Here is a 19,629-nt window from a genome sequence, read left to right as displayed (position 1 = left end):
GAACCGCCAGGGAACTGCATTAAATGGCAAACTTAAAAGCATTAACTTTCAGTAAATTCATGTGGAGATAGGAGAATATGCTTGTAGTTTGAAGCCTGACATGTCCCTTGGTTGTCACAGTCCTCAGATAACTATGATCTTACACCAGTGCAGAGTAAGAACATTAATCATGGTGATGACATACCGAGTGTCAAGGCCACAGTGGCCTCTATGTTCCTTGAACACATCATGCTGGCTCCCACTCGGACTCCCACATTTGCACTCTGCTCTCTAGAATCGAATGCACTTTCTCTGAGATATCTGCATGACTCACTCTTGCATTTCACACAGGTCTCCAACCCAACAGAACTTACTCCTTGGAAGATGACATCCCCTCATCCCATCTTGTCCCCTGTCACCTCTCTGACTTCTGTTCTTTTCTGTATTTATGTCACCTACCATGTTACCATTTATTTACTTTGTCATCTGTTTCACTCCCACCTGATTTACATTATATAACAGTAGGGAGGTTTTTGCCTTTTTTTTTTTTTTCCCAATGCTTGATACCAGAAACTAGAACAGTGTTGGCACATAATTAGTGTCAATGTATATTAACTGAGTGAATGGAAAGTAAATAAATGGATGAATGAATGAGAACAGAACGATTGAACATGACTGATCGGAGACAGCGTTTCTCTGCTGAACTCATTTAGTTGCAAATGATATTTCATCTAAGCTCTTAGTAAGCTTGCAATGCTTCCCAGGTCATTTAGTAGTAAAGAATCTGCCGGCAGATGCAGGAGAGGTGGGTTCGATCCCTGGCTCGGGAAGATCTCCAGGAGGAGGAAACGACAACTCACTCCAGTAGTGTTGCCTGGAGAATCCCATGGACAGAGAAGCCTGGCAGGCTACAGTTCAAAGGGTTTTAAAGAGTCAGATATGACTGAGTGACTGAGCGTGGGCATGAGTAAGCTTGCAATAGAGCACAAAGTACTCAGCAATTAAAATAAAGGGGACAATTCTGTCTATTGTGTCACTCACACAGGTGTAATTGCTCCTTTTAGAGAAACAAAGTCTTGCCACACTTCATAAGCAAGGACATGCTGTGTAGGACTTGAAATCCATAATTCAGGCATATCAAGTCAAATGGAATTTCACGGATGAAAACCTACTGACTTGAATCAACTTTTTCTATCTACCTCTTCAAAACCTCTACCCATCAAAACCCAGTTCAAACACTACCTTCTCCAGGGAAAGTTCCAACCATCTCCAAGATATATGTTGCTTCTGATTCTTATTTTTTAGCTGTAACTCTCCTAGGTCATTTATTTTTTTCTTGTAGTCTAAGTCATTTGTTATTTTTATTATATTTTTGTTATCTTATTTTGTCACATTATTATTTACTTTAATAATTGTTTGTTGTTCATGCCTCATGTCTGTACCATAAGCATCATCAATTTATGATGTTACCCAGCCAATAGCACCAACTGCAGTCCTTTGCATGGATTAAGTACCAAGTAAGTTTGAATAAACAACAACTACTATTCTCTCAAAATCTAACTGGCCTCATACTAAGAACAGACTATGACTGGCGACAGAAGACTCTCTGCCTACCAGATTACAATGAGGACTAAATCCTGTTCTATTATTTTCACTTATATGGTTTCATTTCTCTGTGAAAACTGAGATGTGACAGAAGAGGAATAAGTGATTATGAAGAAGGACCTGACTTGAATCTGATACAGCTGTAGGAATTTATGTACCTACTGGCCTTCCCAAACAGAGCACTGATGCATAAGATAAACCACCTGAATAGAACCCATCTAAAACTCCTCCTTACAGTTTCAGGAAGAGCATATCGTGTGGGCTTTTAGACTGTGATTTTGCCAGAGGTAGGAAGGCAGCGGTAACCCCAAGAAAACATCTAACTCACAACAATTGAGTAACAAGGACCCAAACCACTGAAGAAAAGGTAAAAAAACCTTTTTTCTAGAAAATATTCTAGTCACCAGCTCCTACCAAGCAAGTTCCTAGAGTGCATAAAACAGATGCACAATTTTGTACCTAAAGTATAAATCTTAAGATATATAAAGAATGATAAGCTTCTGGGCCACAGTGATATAAATGTGGGATTGCATTCATTTTGTATGAATAAACAGTCACTGAAAATAGAACTAAAGCCAGAAATTACTCTGCAAGAATTAACGAATCTCTGAAATCTTATTCCAAATATGTTTCCAGCTATAATTTCACAGAGCTAAATGTAATAAACAAGAAAGTCCAAACATAACGAGGTGTAGTGAAGACGCAGGCAAAGATGCAGCACGGTGGGAGTCACGTACCGATGCACGCCGCTGTTGCACATGATGACGTGGCAGGCCCCCAGCCTACTGCACAGCTCCGAGGACACTGACAGCAGCCCAACTCCGGAGGCGCTGCAAGCCGTGTTCACACAGGCGGCCGTGCGCTTGGATCTGATAAATGAGGCCACCAGTCGATAAAGTTCATCCAAAACATTGAGAGGCCTCATGAGCTGCAGGAAAAAAAAAAATGATAAACATAAAGTTCAACATGTTTAATAGAAAGAAATCTTTTTAGATGGGCTATAATTCACAGTCATTATAACCTACAGTCTAAAATATTTTATTATGGAGGTAACAGAACTAGAGCTCATAAATTTTATACTGACACCATGCTCAAGAACAACACCAACAAAATTAAATAAAAGGTAAATGGTAAAATATAGGGTCAATGCAATCTTCTATTTTTACCTTATCTATGTAGGCAGCTTTAGATGTAGAGTTTGGTGGTGAATTTGACTTGTCCAAGTAGAATGCCCTGTAAGAATCCAAAGAATAAATGATCATTTATTGCTAGCAAAATTAAAAAGCATGAAGACGTGCAAGTTTTACTGATTTCCTTTTAAAGACAAATGAATTAACAAAGTACTGAATGCTAGCATGAGTGGAACTGCAAAAAAAGAAAGTTTTCCATTCAGAAAAAAACAATTAAAGCTACCATCACCTCTATTATTTATTATACGGCCTTAGAGAGATATTTAATTTGTATATGCCTCAATTTCCTCTTTTGTAATTTGGAGATTTTAGTAGTTTATATTAATAATACTTCATGAGGCAGCCAAGAAAATGAAGTGAGTTAATGCAAATAAAATACTTAGGAGGGGACACAGCACAGAATAAGTGCTCACTGATGCAGTAATTAATATTATTATAAAAGTTGAAGAAAGATATTTTCTCATGACTGTTGAAAAACATGATCTGGTTTTAATTTATTATGCAAGTGACAGATTATGAAAATAATTCTCCAAACACTAATTTTAAACAGATTACTTAGCTGGATTCTTTCAGCCACTAAGTTATGTTCAGATGAGAAGTAAAATTCTCTTCCAAGATATACTTGTTCTTTTTTGTCACCAGGATGCAATATGGTCACAACTATTTTAATACACTAAGTGGAAAACTCACTCTAGAAAAGTGATACACAGCTGGCCACACTGAGCACTCTCCCTACTTTCTAAAAGAGACAGTCCTTAAAAAAAAAAAAAAAGTTGTCACTGATTCAGCCAGTGAAGAGGAGGATCATGTAGATCTAATCCTGCTATAGTCACTTGAACTGACGTGGCAGAAATCTACAAATTTTCACTGGGACAAAATGCTTAAAGAAAAAACCCCACATATTTGATGAAGCAAGCTAATAGAAAAACAGAATAAAACATTTTATAGATTTAAAATGTATAAATGCCCACATCAAGTAAAACTTTATTCTGAGAGAATCTCACTTTTTCTAAATGCTATAGTGCTGTGCTTAGTCACTCAGTCCTATTCGATTCTTTGGGACCCCATGGCCTGTAGCCCTCCAGGCTCCTCTGTCCATGGGATTTCCCAGGCAAGAATACTGCAGTGGGTTGCCATGCCCTCCTCCAGGGGATCTTCCCAACCCAGGGATCGAACCCAGGTCTCCTGCATTGCAGGTGGATTCTTTACCGTCTGAGCCACCAGGGAAGCCAAATGCTATAGAGCAAAATGAAAATAGATAAAGCATCTCATGATATAATCACACCCTTCAAAATGCTTTTAGAAGATAAAAGCTTATGACAAATTCAGAGCTAAATATATTTACTGATCCAGACTTGTGTGAGTAGTTAATATTCATTAATCCATAATTACAGAAAGTGGCAAATTATTATAAAATATATCTATGGGCTGATGACACTGAGAGAAGGTAACCATGAAATACAGCTTCTTCCTGACTCCTATGAAATTTACACAGCCAAGAAATATTTTAATTCAATCAATTATTTCTTAAAATAAAAATTTAGATTTGAGCCTGTAACTAACTTTGGGTACTCTCTGTTCAGAAAAATGATTGTTCAGCCATGAATTTTACCATCCCTAAGGTTTACAGGTATTCATAGAACTTCAGTATTTTTCAGAACATGACAAATTTCCAACATGAAATACATTTCTAATGCACTTCCCTTAATTACAAAAGTCTGGCAATACCCCTTAATCAAAATTTATGAGAGAGTTAATGGTAAAACTGGATTAATGCCAAAATCGACTGTAATTTAATATGCTTTTGAGGTTAGTAAGAATGAAGTCATGGCTCTTTGTCTCAATAAGCAAATCTTATTAAGACGGTTTTGAAAACACGCCTGCTACTTTACATAGGATGAACAGTAAGTTTCCTTTCATGCAGGCATGCATCAGGTTTCCTTGTTGCAACTTTGTAAATGAACCTTGCCTTACAAAATAAATGCAGTATGATAATATTTTCTATTTAGTCCCTAGAGAATAAAATACCAAGGAAAGAGGGGATGTCATGTTACAATAAATGCAGTATAAATATATCCAAATTAAATAACTAAAATGAAATGAATCTTGGGAAAGTATCTCATACAATCTAACAGCAAGGACAAATACAGAGGTATCTAGAATGTAGTCCAGGAAATGATAGGTAGGTTAAAAACTTACAGAAAGATACTGAAATACACACACATGAGGAAGAAGGAAGGCTCCATAAGAATATGGTACATGAGTTGGACTTGGATGGATGGATGGGATTCAGGACAGGCCAAAATGGAAAAACAGAATTTCAAGTAGAGGCAACACTATGAACAATTAGAAGAGAAAGAGAAATGGGTGGAGCCAACTTTGCCAGACAGCAGGTTCATGTAAGGCAGAGAGACTGAGTATTGGGCAAGTGGGCTGGATTCATAGTGAGAGGAAATGAAATACCAAACTAAGATATAATTAATTTGTTAAGCAGTAGAGAAGCACTACACAGGGAAAACTTTGTTACCAGTGAAAAAGTAAGAATAAATGGGAAATCCTCCAATTAAAAAAATAATAAAATTGCTGAAGCTGAAGCTCCAATACTTTGGCTACCCAATGTGAAGGGCCGACTCAATGGAAATGACCCTGACGCTGGGAAAGACTGAGGGCAGGAGAAGCGGAGGACAGAGGATGAGATGGTTGGATGGCATCACTGACTCGATGAACATGAGTTTGAGCAAGCTCTGAGAGATGGTGAAGGACAGGGAAGCCTGGATTGCTGCAGTCCATGGGGTTGCAAAAAGCTGGACATGACTTAGCAACTGAACAACAGCAACAATAAAATTATTTTTTTAAAAAGAATAAATAGAAAGAAGTACACGACCCATCAGCTATGACAATTTAGGGAAATTTGAGACCCTAGAAGTGAAAAGACTAGTTTAGTTTTTTTTTTTTTTTTTGCAGCATGTGGGATTTTACTTCCCTGACCAGGGATCAGTCCCATGCCTCCCTGCATTGGGAGTCTTAACCACTGGACAGCCAGGGAAGTCTGGGACACAGGGAATTGACATCTGCCGTGAAAGAAAGAAAATGCGTGTGGGGAACATCAAGATTAATTCAGACTCATGCAAGTTAATATACTAACAAGTTAGAAAAATGATTTTTCAAATAAGTAACATATTAGGATCACAGCTCTATAGGGTCAAGCTGATGCTCCAGGAATGGTCAGGCTTTTACATAAAGAGGGACCATGCAAAAGTCTGATAGGAGAGACACAGAGGTTAAATCAATGACAAAAGTGACTGGTATTTGGCAAGCTCTCTGGCTGTTCGTCTCCCTTTTTCTGGGCATGCTGGAAGACAACCAGTTTCTAAGAGGTAATTAAGGCACAAGAGTCACTGGTGTTTTATAAGTAAGGAGGAACAACTACAGTATTCCACTCAGGTCTCTGCTAGATTCTTGTCTGTTCTTTACATCAGTGCTTATGAGATCATTTCTGTATTTATAATAATTTATGGAAATTTCTCACTTGGCCAGACTCATATATAATTCTAATATCATGTCCTATCTCTAAATATTCTAACCTGGATCATGTAGTTTTGGGATTTTAGCATTTACTCTGCATTTCAAAAAGGAGTTATAACAGTGTTTGGTCAATTATAGATATTAGTCATAGACATGCCATTATTACAATGGTACAGCAGTTGACTATAGGTGTGACTGTTTCATAAGTACTATTGTTAAACTGCCTTTGACTATCATAGCACTTAAATTAAAGGGGGAAAATCCACAGAAAATCACATCAAAAGATACTGATCTCTTGTATAAATGAAAATCACCAGATAGTTCAACCTGTGCCCACATATGGGCAAAGAATACATGCTAAATAAGTAGGTAGGAGAATGGTGATTTGCACCTTCATCCCACCCACCTTGAGTAACCATAAGCATTAGCTCTGACTTCTCTGAAACAGGTTTTACCTAAAGTTATATGAAGAGAAATCCTCAATAATGAGATAAACCTGGATTTGCTTGGATAAATTTGTCTCTTGGCTTGTCAAAAACAGAGCACCTAAAGTTATAGTTTGCTGTCCCATAATCAAAGACAGTGCCTGATTCATAGCCTGTAATAATACTTGATGTAGTATTGAATTGAGTTTTATTTCATGAGAGATCTAAAACACACAGTTGAACAACTAAAAATATGTGTGACCTGATAGACAAAAGGAAATATATTAAATATCTTAATTTAAAAATAATTATTATGCACTTTTGAAAAAGAATTCTTTGTAGGAAGGATTCTTTTTAAGTTTATAACTATTAGGCTACATCTCAATTAACACTGAAGCAAATACTTATAGGATTTAACAATCATCAGAACTTAAAAATAGAGAGGAAGGGTATTTAATATTTCCTCCTCGATGAGAGAAAACGATGATTAAGAGACAAATATTCATAAGATCTCTTGCAAGACTCATAGGAGTGTTGTTTTACCTACAAATGACTAGCAGAAATGATACAGCAAATTCTTCTTCAGTGTTTTAAAGAAGAAAAGATGAAAATAAACATGATTAAGTACTATCATGTTTAGATGTTAAAAGCCTAACTTTTGGCTTCTATACTTACACACTGCTGCTGCTGCTGCTGCTGCTAAGTCGCTTCAGTCGTGTCCGACTCTGTGCGACCCCAAGAGACAGCAGCCCACCAGGCTCCACCGTCCCTGGGATACTCTAGGCAAGAACACTGGAGCGGCTTATACACTAGACCCTATAAAAAATGGTGATTTTGTTTAACTGGGCTTCCCTGGTAGCTCAGATGGTAAAGAATTCATCCACAATGCGGGAGACCCAGGTTCGATCCCTGGGTTGGGAAGATGCCCTGGAGGAGGGCTTGGCAACTCACTCCAGTGTTCTCGCCAGGAGAACCCCATGGACAGAGGAGTCTGGCGGGCTACAGCCCATGGGGTTGCAAAGAGTCAGATACGACTGAGCAACTAAGCACACAAACACAAGGTCTTTAGTGCACAACATCTGACACGTAGCACATCACCCAATGTTATTGATGGCTATCATTATCATTTTATTCATTACTTAACATCTTAATGCTCAAACTACCGCACAATTGCACTCATCTCACACACTAGTAAAGTAATGCTCAAAATTCTCCAAGCCAGGCTTCAGCAATATGTGAACCGTGAACTTCCTGATGTTCAAGCTGGTTTTAGAAAAGGCAGAGGAACCAGAGATCAAATTGCCAACATCCGCTGGATCATGGAAAAGCAAAAGAGTTCCAGAAAAACATCTATTTCTGCTTTATTGACTGTGCCAAAGACTGTGACTGTGTGGATCATAATAAACTGTGGAAAATTCTGAAAGAGATGGGAATGCCAGACCACCTGATCTGCCTCTTGAGAAATCTGTATGCAGGTCAGGAAGCAACAGTTACAACTGGACATGGAACAACAGACTGGTTCCAAATAGGAAAAGGAGTTCGTCAAGGCTGTATATTGTCACCCTGTTTATTTAACCTATATGCAGAGTACATCATGAGAAACGCTGGACTGGAAGAAGCACAAGCTGGAATCAAGATTGCCGGGAGAAATATCAATAACCTCAGATATGCAGATGACACCACCCTTCTGGCAGAAAGTGAAGAGGAACTCAAAAGCCTCTTGATGCAAGTGAAAGAGGAGAGTGAAAAAGTTGGCTTAAACATTCAGAAAACGAAGATCATGGCATCTGGTCCCATCACTTCATGGGAAATAGATGGGGAAACAGTGGAAACAGTGTCAGACTTTATTTTTGGGGGCTCCAAAATCACTGCAGATGGTGACTGCAGCCATGAAATTAAAAGACGCTTACTCCTTGGAAGGAAAGTTATAACCAATGTAGATAGCATATTCAAAAGCAGAGACATTACTTTGCCAACAAAGGTTCATCTAGTCAAGGCTATGGTTTTTCCTGTGGCCATGTATGGATGTGAGAGTTGGACTGTGAAGAAGGCTGAGCGCCGAAGAATTGATGCTTTTGAACTGTGGTGTTGGAGAAGACTCTTGAGAGTCCCTTGGACTGCCAGGAGATCCAACCAGTCCATTCTGAAGGAGAGCAGCCCTGGGATTTCTTTTGGAAGGAATGATGCTAAAGCTGAAACTCCAGTACTTTGGCCATCTCATGCGAAGAGTTGACTCACTGGAAAAGACTCTGATGCTGGGAGGGATTGGGGGCAGGGGGAGAAGGGGATGACAGAGGATGAGATGGCTGGATGGCATCACTGATTCAATGGACGTGAGTCTGAGTGAACTCCGGGAGTTGGTGATGGACAGGGAGGCGTAGCGTGCTGCGATTCATGGGGTCGCAAAGAGTCGGACATGACTGAGCGACTGATCTTATCTGAACATTTTAAAATTTTTAAATAAAAATTGTACATATTTAAGGTAAATGCTATGGTGATCTCATATAAATATACACAGTGAAATGACCAGAGTCAAGCTAATTAATATATAATATATTTAATAACCTCACCTAGTTAACATTTTTTGTGTATGTAAAATCTCCTGGACTCCACTCTAAGCATAATTTCAGGGTTCAATACAGTATTATTAAGTATACACAACATGCCTGCACATAAGCTCTCTAGATGCATTTATCTTCCATAACCACAAATTTGTACCCTCTGACCAACGTCGTCCTATTTTCCCTTCCTCCCTTTTCTTTTCTGCTTCTATGAGTTCAACATCTTCATTTTTTCCCCCCAGATTCCACATAGAAGTGAGACCACATAGTATCCTTCTGTGGCTTATTTCAGTGAGCACAACGGCCTCCAGGTTTATCCCACTCTGTCCTGGCTGTGAGGTTTCTGCTAAGACATCTGCTGACAGCCTCATGGAAGGTTTGTTCTCTATTACTGTACGTGAGCAATTTTTTTTTTCTTTTCAGTTTTAAAAATTCTGCCTTTGATTTTACACAACTTTATTATAATGTGTCTTGGAGAAGAACTTTCAGGGTTGAAACTCTTTGGAGACCTATAAACTCAGGAACTTGGATGTCCAAATTTCCACCCAGATTTAGGAATTTCTTAGATATTATTTCTTTAAAAAGGCGTCTGTCCCTTTCTCCCTCTCTTCTCTTTCTGGGACTCCAGTAGTGAGTCGGTTGTTTCTCTTGATGGTATCCCATAATTGACATAAGCTTTTTTTAGTTTTTCTTTTTCTTTTTGTTCCTCTGACTGGATAATTTAAAACACTCTGTCTTCAAGTTCACTGATTTTTTTTTTTTTTTTTTTTGCTTTTGCTTGGTTGAATCTGTTGAAGTTCTCTATTAAATTTGCCAGTTCAATCAACATATTCCTCAACTCAAGAATTTCTGTTTAAGTTTTTTAAATGGTTTCTATTGCTTTGCTGGACATCTAATTTTCTTCATTCACTGTTTTCCTAATTTGGTTGACCATGCTTTCTTACATTTCACTATACTTCTCTGAGGATCGTTCTAAATTCTTTGTCAGGACATTTACAGATGTCCATTTCTTTAGAGTCAGTTATTGAAGCTTTTTTTTTTCTTTTTTCCCTTTGGTGATGACATATTTCCTAGATTATTCATGATCCTTGTGGTCTTGCGTTGGCATCTGTGCATTTGAAGTAAGAGGCAGCTCTTCCTATCTTCACTGACTGGCTTCAGCTGGGAAAACTTTTCACTAGTCAGTCCACACAGAAATTCTGCAAGGGCCATCGAAGGGAATCTTCAGCATGCAGGTCTGCTGCCTGGGTCAGCAAGTAGACCACAGGGACCAGCCTGGTACCTGGGTCTGCAGGAGCCCACCTGAAGCTCTCACTATTTCTGAATTCTGCTAATGAAAATACATTAAGAAACTGAAGATCCCCCAGGACTCTTTCTTTTTTTTTTTGTAATTTCATTCCTCAGATGAACAGATTACAGGTTAAGTTTTAAAGAACTCTTTGAAACGAAACATGATCCACGTCATGTTACCTCTGTAAGCCTTGCATCTAGAATGTTGCCTTAGCCAAAGCAGCTGCTCAATAAGTATTTGTTAAGTGAATCACTAAGTACATACTTAAGGAAAAGTGAAAATTAGCATGGATAAACAAGAAATCATCTCATCCACTACTGAGTCCTTTCTCCAAAGAACTATAAATTTGAGCAAGTGCATTCCAATTAAAAAGTAAATATGCCCTCATTGATTCCATGTATCTTTTAGACATTGTCCAATAATATCCTTCCTCTTCCAGTCAAAATTTTCTGCCAAGAAGCCTAACCTGGTAATCCTTCCAAACCTCTGAACAACTCCCCTCAGCTGACTCCATCCACCTCACTACTCACCCCATTCTCCCTAGTAATGCCAGTGAATTTATTTGTACTGACCAAAGTTGATGGTTTAATATAATTAAATAAATTAGAGAAATCAAATGGGTAGAAGTATCCTTAATTTATTAATGGCAATACAATTTTATTGAATTTTGTTAAGAAGTTACTTTAAAATCTTCCCTCCCTGTCAACATAGCTCCATGAGACTGGTTTTCTTCTATGAGATGCCTTGTACTCGTGCCCAATTGCTCAGTCATGTCCAACTCTCTGTGACCCCACAAACTGTAGCCTGCCAGGCTCCTCGGTCCATGGGATTGTTCCGGCAACCAGTGGGTTACCATTTTCTCTACCAGGGGATCCTTCCAACCTAAGGATCAAACGCACATCGAATGCATTGGTAGGTGGATTCTTTACCACTGAGCTACCAGGGAAGCCCATTGGAAGGGTTTTGAGTTATTAAAACAAGCATAGAAAGATTTTAAAGATGGATTTTCCCCTGTAAGCTATGCTATCACCCCAACCTAGATTAGTTACCAAACAAGAAATTAGTTACCATTAGTTACCATTCATCTCACACATCAAAGACTTTAAATATTGGTATATGCAGTGTTTGTTCAATTCTTTAGATGTTGAATATGATAAATCACTACTTCACTCATAACTTTAATTTTGATTGCAGAATAACAAAAATGACCCTTATTAACTGCCCCCCAAATCTGGTGGCATTCAAGGTGTAGCAGAGCAGAGCTGCATGTGACGCCTTCCATTTAGCTTTTAATCACAAACTAGATAAAAAGCTACCACTTCTAATACTGTCTTTGGAGGCACCTGGAAGCCTCCTTCTACTTTGTTCGTAGCACAGTAGGGCAATCATCGTTTCTGTCTTGGGACTAAATTCAGGCCTGGACACAAAACTGGGGCTGTGCATCCTTCTAGATAGTTTTCCACCATTGTCTCTATCTTTAACAGTTTTTCTGGTGTGAAATCAAAGACAGTATCTAAGTTATTCTCAGAAGTATCTCTGTGCACAAATAGTGAAAGTGAAAGTTGCTCAGTCATGTCCGACTCTTTGCCACCCCATGGACTATACAGTCATGGAATTCTCCAGGCCAGAATACACGAGTGGGTAGCCTTTCCCTTCTCCAGGGGATCTTCCCAATCCAGGGATCTAACCCAGGTCTCCCGAATTGCAGGAGGATTCTTTACCAGCTGAGCCACAAGGGAAGCCCAAGAATACTGGAGATAAAGCCTGCCCAATTCCATCCTGCAGAACTATTTTATGAAGATTGCCTCTGTCTTCCCCACAAGGCAGTGAGGTCACCTGCTCCAACACCGAGTCCCTTGGGAAGCCCTTGATTATAACTGTATTCTTCAAGTAAGTTGTTCTGTAGGAAACTCACAAAACCCATCTTCCATGAAATAAACCTGCAGATACGGTGCCTTGTGAGGAGCTATTCCTTGAAAGTGAAGTGAAAGTGAGAATCACGCAGTTGTGTCTGACTCGTTGCAACCTCATGGACTTGCAGTCCATGGAATTCTCCAGGTCAGAATATAGGAGTGGGTAGCCATTCCCTCCGAGAAGGCAATGGCAACCCACTCCAGTACTCTTGCCTGGAAAATCCCATGGACAGAGGAGCCTGGTAGGCTGCAGTCCATGGGGTTGCTAAGAGTCAGACACGACTGAGAGATTTCACTTTCACTTTTCACTTTCATGCATTGGAGAAGGAAATGGCAACCCACTCCAGTGTTCTTGCCTAGAGAATCCCAGGGACGGGGGAGCCTGGTGGGCTGCCGTCTCTGGGGTCACACAGAGTCGGACACAACTGAAGTGACTTAGCAGCAGCAGCAGCAGCAGCCATTCCCTTCTCCAGGGGATCTTCCCAACCCAGGGATTGAACCCAGGTCTCCCACATTGCAGGCAGATTCTTTACCAGCTGAGTCACAGGGAAGCCAAGGAATACTGGAGTGGGTAGCCTATCCCTTCTCCAGCGGATCCTCCCGAACCAGGAATCAAACCGGAGTCTCCAGTATTGCAGGTGGATTCTTCACCAACTGAGCTATCAGGGAAGCCCAAGCTACTCCTTACACTAGGCAAATCCTGCTGCTGCTGCTACTGTTGCTAAGTCGCTTCAGTCGTGTCCGACTCTGTGCGACCCCAGAGACGGCAGCCCACCAGGCTCCCCTGTCCCTGGGATTCTCCAGGCAAGAACACTGGAGTGGGTTGCCATTTCCTTCTCCAATGCATGAAAGTGAAAAGTGAAAGTGAAGTCGCTCAGTCATGTCCAACTCTTAGCAACCCCATGGACTGCAGCCTACCAGGCTCCTCCATCCAATGGATTTTCCAGGCAAGAGTACTGCAGTGGGTTGCCATTGCTTTCTCTGCAAATCCTGAGGATGATGTAAATCTCCTCTCAACCTCATACTCAAGTCAGCTTATGAAGCATTGCTAGCTCCACTGGATGAAAAGGAGATCAAGGCTCAGAGATACTGAGAACTTGCCCCAAGTCATACAGACAATCAGTGCAAGAGTGGGGACTGGAATCCAAGTTTGACCAACTTTCCCTCCTCCAGTATATTACTATAGCAGGCAACTCCAGATCATTCACCTTCTGGTTTTTCTCATTATATCTTATTTCTACTTAGACTGTAGAAAGTCTAAGTTCAGTTCAGTCGCTCAATCATGTCCAACACTTTGTGACCCCATGGACCACAGCACGCCAGGCCTCCCTGTCCATCACCAACTCCTGGAGTTTACCCAAACTCATGTCCATTGAGTTGGTGATGCCATCCAACCGTCTCATCCTCTTTCATCCCCTTCTCCTCCTGCCCTCAATCTTTCCCAGCATCAGGGTCTTTTCAAATGAGTCAGTTCTTCACATCAGGTGGCCAAAGTATTGGAGTTTCAGCTTCAACATCAGTCCTTCCAAAGAACACTCAGGACTGATCTCCTTAAGGATGGACTGGTTGGATCTCCTTGCAGTCCAAGGGACTCTCAAGAGTCTTCTCCAACACCACAGTTCAAAAGCATCAATTCTTCAGTGCTCAGCTTTCTTCACAGTCCAACTCTCACATCCATACATGACCACTGGAAAAACCATAGCCTTGACTAGACGGACCTTTGTTGGCAAAGTAATGTCTCTGTTTTTTAATATGCTGTCTAGGTTAGCCATAACTTTACTTCCAAGGAATAAGTGTCTTTTAATTTCATGGATGCAGTCACCATCTGCAGTGATTTTGGAGCCCCCCCACCCCCAAAAAAAATCTCTCACTGTTTCCCCTTTTATTTGCCATGAAGTGATGGGACTGGATGCCATGATCTTAGTTTTCTGAATATTGAGCTTTAAGCCAACTTTTTCACTCTCCTCTTTCCCTTTCATCAAGAAGCTCTTTAATTCTTCTTCACTTTCTGCCAGAAGGGTGGTGTCATCTGCATATCTGAGATTATTGATATTTCTCCCAGCAATCTTGATTCCAGCTTGTGCTTCCTCCAGCCCAGCATTTCTCATGATGTACTCTGCATATAAGTTAAATAAGCAGGGTGACAATATACAGCCTTGATGGACTCCTTTTCCTATTTGGAACCAGTCTGTTGTTCCATTTCCAGTTCTAACTGTTGCTTCCTGACCTGCATACAGGTTTCTCAAGAGGCAGGTCAGGTGGTCTGGTATTCCTATCTCTTTCTGAAAAAAAATTTTCCCATGAACTAAATGTCACTTGGTCTATTAAGCATATTACTATCTTTTCTTATTTAGCTCATAAGAAATGCAATGAGCATCATATTAGATCTATTAAAGATGCTTCTCCTTCAGACTAGGAAGATATTTGTTCATCTATGAGCTCTCATTGTGTTTTCTGAGTATATTTGGTGTATATCAGATTTCACTGATTTCTCAAGTATCAAGATGAAGTTCAAAGTTTATATCAACAGAAGCACCTCTAAGAAACTTTTAATTTATTACATAAATGCTATGAATGGAACAGAAATATAGGTTTTAAATTCTGCATAATGAACACGTCTTAATATAACAGACTTGAAAGAAGTTCAGTTTTGTTCTTTAAATATTTTGCATTTAATTCTAGTATCATCATTATATAATTAAATTATATCTAAAATTAAATTATTATATCTAATGTTATATTATTATATCTAATATGATAGTATATATTAGACAATTATTATATAATATATCTAATATAATATAAAATTATACATCTAATAATTCAATACTTTATTTTGGAATTTGATGCAAAGATAATGACATAATGCATGCTGATGATTTAAAATGTACACAGATGAATTCCCCTTTCTTGACAATGTGTATGAGGTGCATTCATTATGAAGACAAAAACATGTTAGTGAGTTTAATTCACAGTCAGAAATCATCCAGAGATCATTTCTTTCATATACAAGTAACAATAAGACTCCAACTATTTCAGCTCCTTTTGCCTTTGTCTTCTGCTCTGGTCTTTGTCATAGCTTCTTTTCTGCTTTTACACTTATGAAGCTACCCCTTTTCAGAGAAAACAAAACAAATCCAAATGCTTCCTTGCCCTTTGAAATTCCCAATTTTTCAAGAAGATTTTCCATATTTGTGTTGTCCTTAACTCTTTCATTGTTAGTGATTAAAGTTGCATTAAAGCACGTCCCCAAGCCAAACACATTAATACTGGGATCATTTCCTACTTCAGAGAAGCAGTGGAGTGCTATGATTAAGTGTGTGCTGTGGAGCTGGAAATACCTAGCTTGAGTCCTGGCTGCAACATTGCCAGGTGCCTGCATTTGAGCAATTCACTGGCCCTCTCTGGATGTGAGGTGCTACCACCTGGGAAATTTCATGCATTATTTTGGCTTTTACTATGCATGACTTCTCAGAGAAGGCAGTGGCACTCCACTCCAGTACTCTTGCCTGGAAAATCCCATGGATGGAGGAGCCTGGTGGGCTGCCGTCTATGGGGTCGCTACAAGTCGGACACGACTGAGCGACTTCACTTTCACTTTTCACTATCATGCATTGGAGGAGGAAATGGCAACCCATTCCAGAATTCTTGCCTGGAGAATCCCAGGGACTGGAGAGCCCGGTGGGCTGCTGTCTATGGGGTCGCACAGAGTCGGACATGACTGAAGCGACTTAGCAGCAGGAGCAGCAGCATGCACGACCTCTATGCTTTCTTTTGTATCAGAGAACAATGCAGGCACCCAATCCAGCATGTCTCTGTCTCCCTCTCAACAAATCATGTTTCTGGTGGAAAAGATTTTTTTCCCTCCATTTCTCAAATATTTCTAAAATCTATACCTTCCTATCCATCTCCATTTTTATCATCTATGTAGAGTTCTTATTTCCACTTGTCTGAACTATTTTAATAGATTCTCAATCAGTCTTTCCGCCTCTAGTCTCATTCTCACCCCTACTTTGTCCTCACTAGTACCCCCAGGCTGCTCAGTTATGTTCTGTATCATGGTTTGGTTGCCCCAAATTTTGGACATTGATAGATACATAAGCATTCATTAATTGTCCATTAATAAGTACCTTATCAGCAATGGGTAAACCAAAGAGAGAAAGACAATATGAAAAGCAGAAACAGATATGCATAAAAAGAATTTAAAATTTGATGTAAAAATGTCAAAACAGAAGCTTATAATGGGAAAATAAGGGAAAAGACTAACCTCAGGAAGGTGAGAAGACCTCTCAGGAAGGACAGATTTTGAAATATTCCAAGGGATTCCCAGGTGGCACTAGCGGTAAAGAACCCACCTGCCAATGCAGGACAGTAAGAGATGTGGGTTCAGTCTCTGGTTCGGGAAGATCCCCTGGAGGAGGGCATGGCAACCTACTCCAGTATTCTTGCCTGGAGAATCTCATAGACAAAGGAGCTTGGTGGGCTACAATCCATGGGGTCGCAAAGAGTCGGACACAACTGAAGTGACTTAGCATGCAAGAAAGATGGGAAGAAATTGGCCAAAGCAACTGAAATTAGAGTCCTTCTGACTGAAGTTACCAGAAGCCAAGCAAAGACATATTTGATTTTCTTCCTGAATGACTGGGAAAACTTCACACACTTGAATCTATATAAGATGGAACATTGTCCTCAGTTGAAGTTGGGTGGTCTGTGTAACTAGACAGCCAATTTACAAACAGAATACCCTGACTCTTCACATAAATTATGACTTTCAATACATCCATATTAATTTTTCTGAGTTACAATTATGTCTTTTCAATCAAAAGCTCTGGGTCCGAGCTAAATTTCCTCACTGGTGAAGGGATAAGGTGATTTTCTTATCCCCTCTTTTGAAAGAAGGGATATGATTCTTTTGAAATAATCATTTAGAATGATTCACTCCCCTTCCATGGTCCATCCACCAAAGAAAAGAACTCTGAAATGTCAGCAAAAAGGAACTGAACAAAAGCAATAGGAAAAAAATTCACTGAGAGAGCTTGACTAGGCTGCTTTGAATGTATTTTTTAAAGACTGATTGTCCTTGTGCTCTGGTAGAAAAGTCAGCAGAGTTAAAAATAAGAATCAATCTTGCTTCCACAAGCAGGGACAGTTTTTCCTCACAAAGTATATTTCCCTAACTGATTCTTCAGGGTGTGTTTATTTTTTCTTGGACACTTGCAGCTCTTTTTTATTCCAAGGGAAATTCTGAACACAAGGTACTTTGATCTTCCCTTTGCTTTGGTGAAAACAATAGCTTTTCTTAGCTTGCAGAGAGATAATTTTCTTCAAATGTTGCTTTTTGAAGATGATTTTATCTGCTGCTATTTGTCAGCCAGAACATCTATTCATCCTGGATAAACTATTTAAAGAAGGACTTATCACAAAAATGTGAAAACTCATAGTCAAATCATTCTAATCCCCTTTGTTACCCTCACCTAAAAATTGAATTAAAATTCCTTTCAAGTAATAATAAAATAAATATTAGACATAATTACAACTTCCCAAGGGTAAATGAATTAGTCTTAATTCACATAGAGATAAATATAGGCCAGATAATTAAATGAGATTATATGCATAAATATATTGGCGGCTCTATCATATTTTCAGAAAGTAACAGTGGCAAAGTTTAATAGAATTATAGCGTTTTTCAAATAAAGAAGAGGGATGTTGCTCTCAAAAGCGCCACTGTAATTTCAACTTTGTCTGATCTTGTCTCATGTGAAATTTATGAACCTTGGCTACACTGATAAATTTTCTTTAGAGAAGTCTCCAACAGAGTCAGCATCTGTACCCTTCAAACGGCCCAGAATTTTCTGAATATAAAATGAAGTAGACTGGATCCTGGAATAAACTCAATAAAATGATAATACCCCACCCAAAGACCAATACATTGCAATTAACTGGATTTCCAATTCAAGTATTTTTACAGTACTGTGCATGCGTGCTAAGTTGCTTCAGGTGTGTCTGACTCTCTGTGATCCCATGGACTGCAGCCCACCAGGCTCCTCTGTCCATGGGATTCTCCTGGCAAGAATACTGGAGTGGGTTGCCATGTCCTCCTCCAGGGGACTATCTCTTATACCTCCTGCATTGGCAGGCAGGTTCTTTACCACTAGCTCCACCTGGAAAGCCCTTTTACAGTACTTGTTATGTACCAAGCACAGCGGTGAACTAACGTGGTTGCCCTCATGTATACATCAGCACGTAAATAACCTACAGTTAAAACAAAATAAAAGAAAACACAGACTCTCAAAGAGTTTCAAAGAAGACACCAAGCAATTCCAGCTGAGGCTATCCCTCAAAGCTTCCTGCAGGAAGACAAATCTGAGATGGGATGGGTCCTAATCACAGTAATTCCCCTACATGTGAACATGCTCCATTCCAAGAGCTCGTTTGTAAGTTCAATTTGTTGACGTGTTCAACAAAGTTAGCCTAGACACCCAATAAACATAATCAGCTATATTATACTGTACTGTAATAGGTTTATAATATGTTTTACACAAATAATACATAAACAACAAAAACAAAAAATAAAGAAAACATTTTTAATCTTCAGTACAGTACCTTGAAAAGTATGGTAGTACCAACTACAATAGTGCTGCTTTTACACTTGTTCCAGACAGCTTGGGCTTGCAACAAGGTACTGTATGTACTACAGTAGCACTGCACAGTAAGTGCACAGAAGCAAAACCACTTGCAGAGGACGCACTCACGTGACAGTGTACGCCAGACACACGGACCAACTTACGTGACTGGGCATGCAAACCCGCATTCACATCTTTGAAAGTTCACAACCTGAAGGCTCCTATGTAGGGGATTTACTGTCCATGCTTTCAGCACATGGAAATAGGGCTGGAGTGTGTCCTGAGTGAAGCTGGGTTGAAAGAAGTGAGGAACAGTTGATGGTACAGGAGGTAAAGGAGGGCATATTGATTCTGTTCATCCATTTCTTTCATGCCTTTCTTCCTCGTGAATTCCAGCCTCCAGATGCTTTATTATTTCTCCTCAACCCTTCAGGACTTTTACTTATTCTTTTTTCTCTGTTAATCCTTAAGGAAATCAATCCTGAATATTCATTAGAAGGACAGTTGCTGAAGCTGA

The 19,629-nt window shown here is 39.6% G+C and overlaps 1 protein-coding gene across 2 annotated transcripts in view; it reads right to left on the bottom strand.

Moving 5' to 3' along the window:
* Window positions 1–19,629, bottom strand: part of PREX2 (phosphatidylinositol-3,4,5-trisphosphate dependent Rac exchange factor 2) — a 302,468-nt gene that overhangs the window by 41,194 nt on the left and 241,645 nt on the right. For both annotated transcript variants that reach the window (XM_027561133.1, XM_027561132.1), the window contains exons 36-37: window positions 2,751–2,817; window positions 2,322–2,512 (exon numbers count right to left, since the gene is read on the bottom strand). In XM_027561133.1, coding sequence (XP_027416934.1) covers window positions 2,322–2,512; window positions 2,751–2,817 — 258 coding nt within the window. The remainder of the gene's footprint in view (window positions 1–2,321; window positions 2,513–2,750; window positions 2,818–19,629) is intronic.

This window comes from Bos indicus x Bos taurus, chromosome 14 (genome assembly GCF_003369695.1).
Source record: "Bos indicus x Bos taurus breed Angus x Brahman F1 hybrid chromosome 14, Bos_hybrid_MaternalHap_v2.0, whole genome shotgun sequence".
Taxonomy (NCBI): Eukaryota; Metazoa; Chordata; class Mammalia; order Artiodactyla; family Bovidae; genus Bos; species Bos indicus x Bos taurus.
This window is presented reverse-complemented; position numbering and strand designations above follow the sequence as displayed.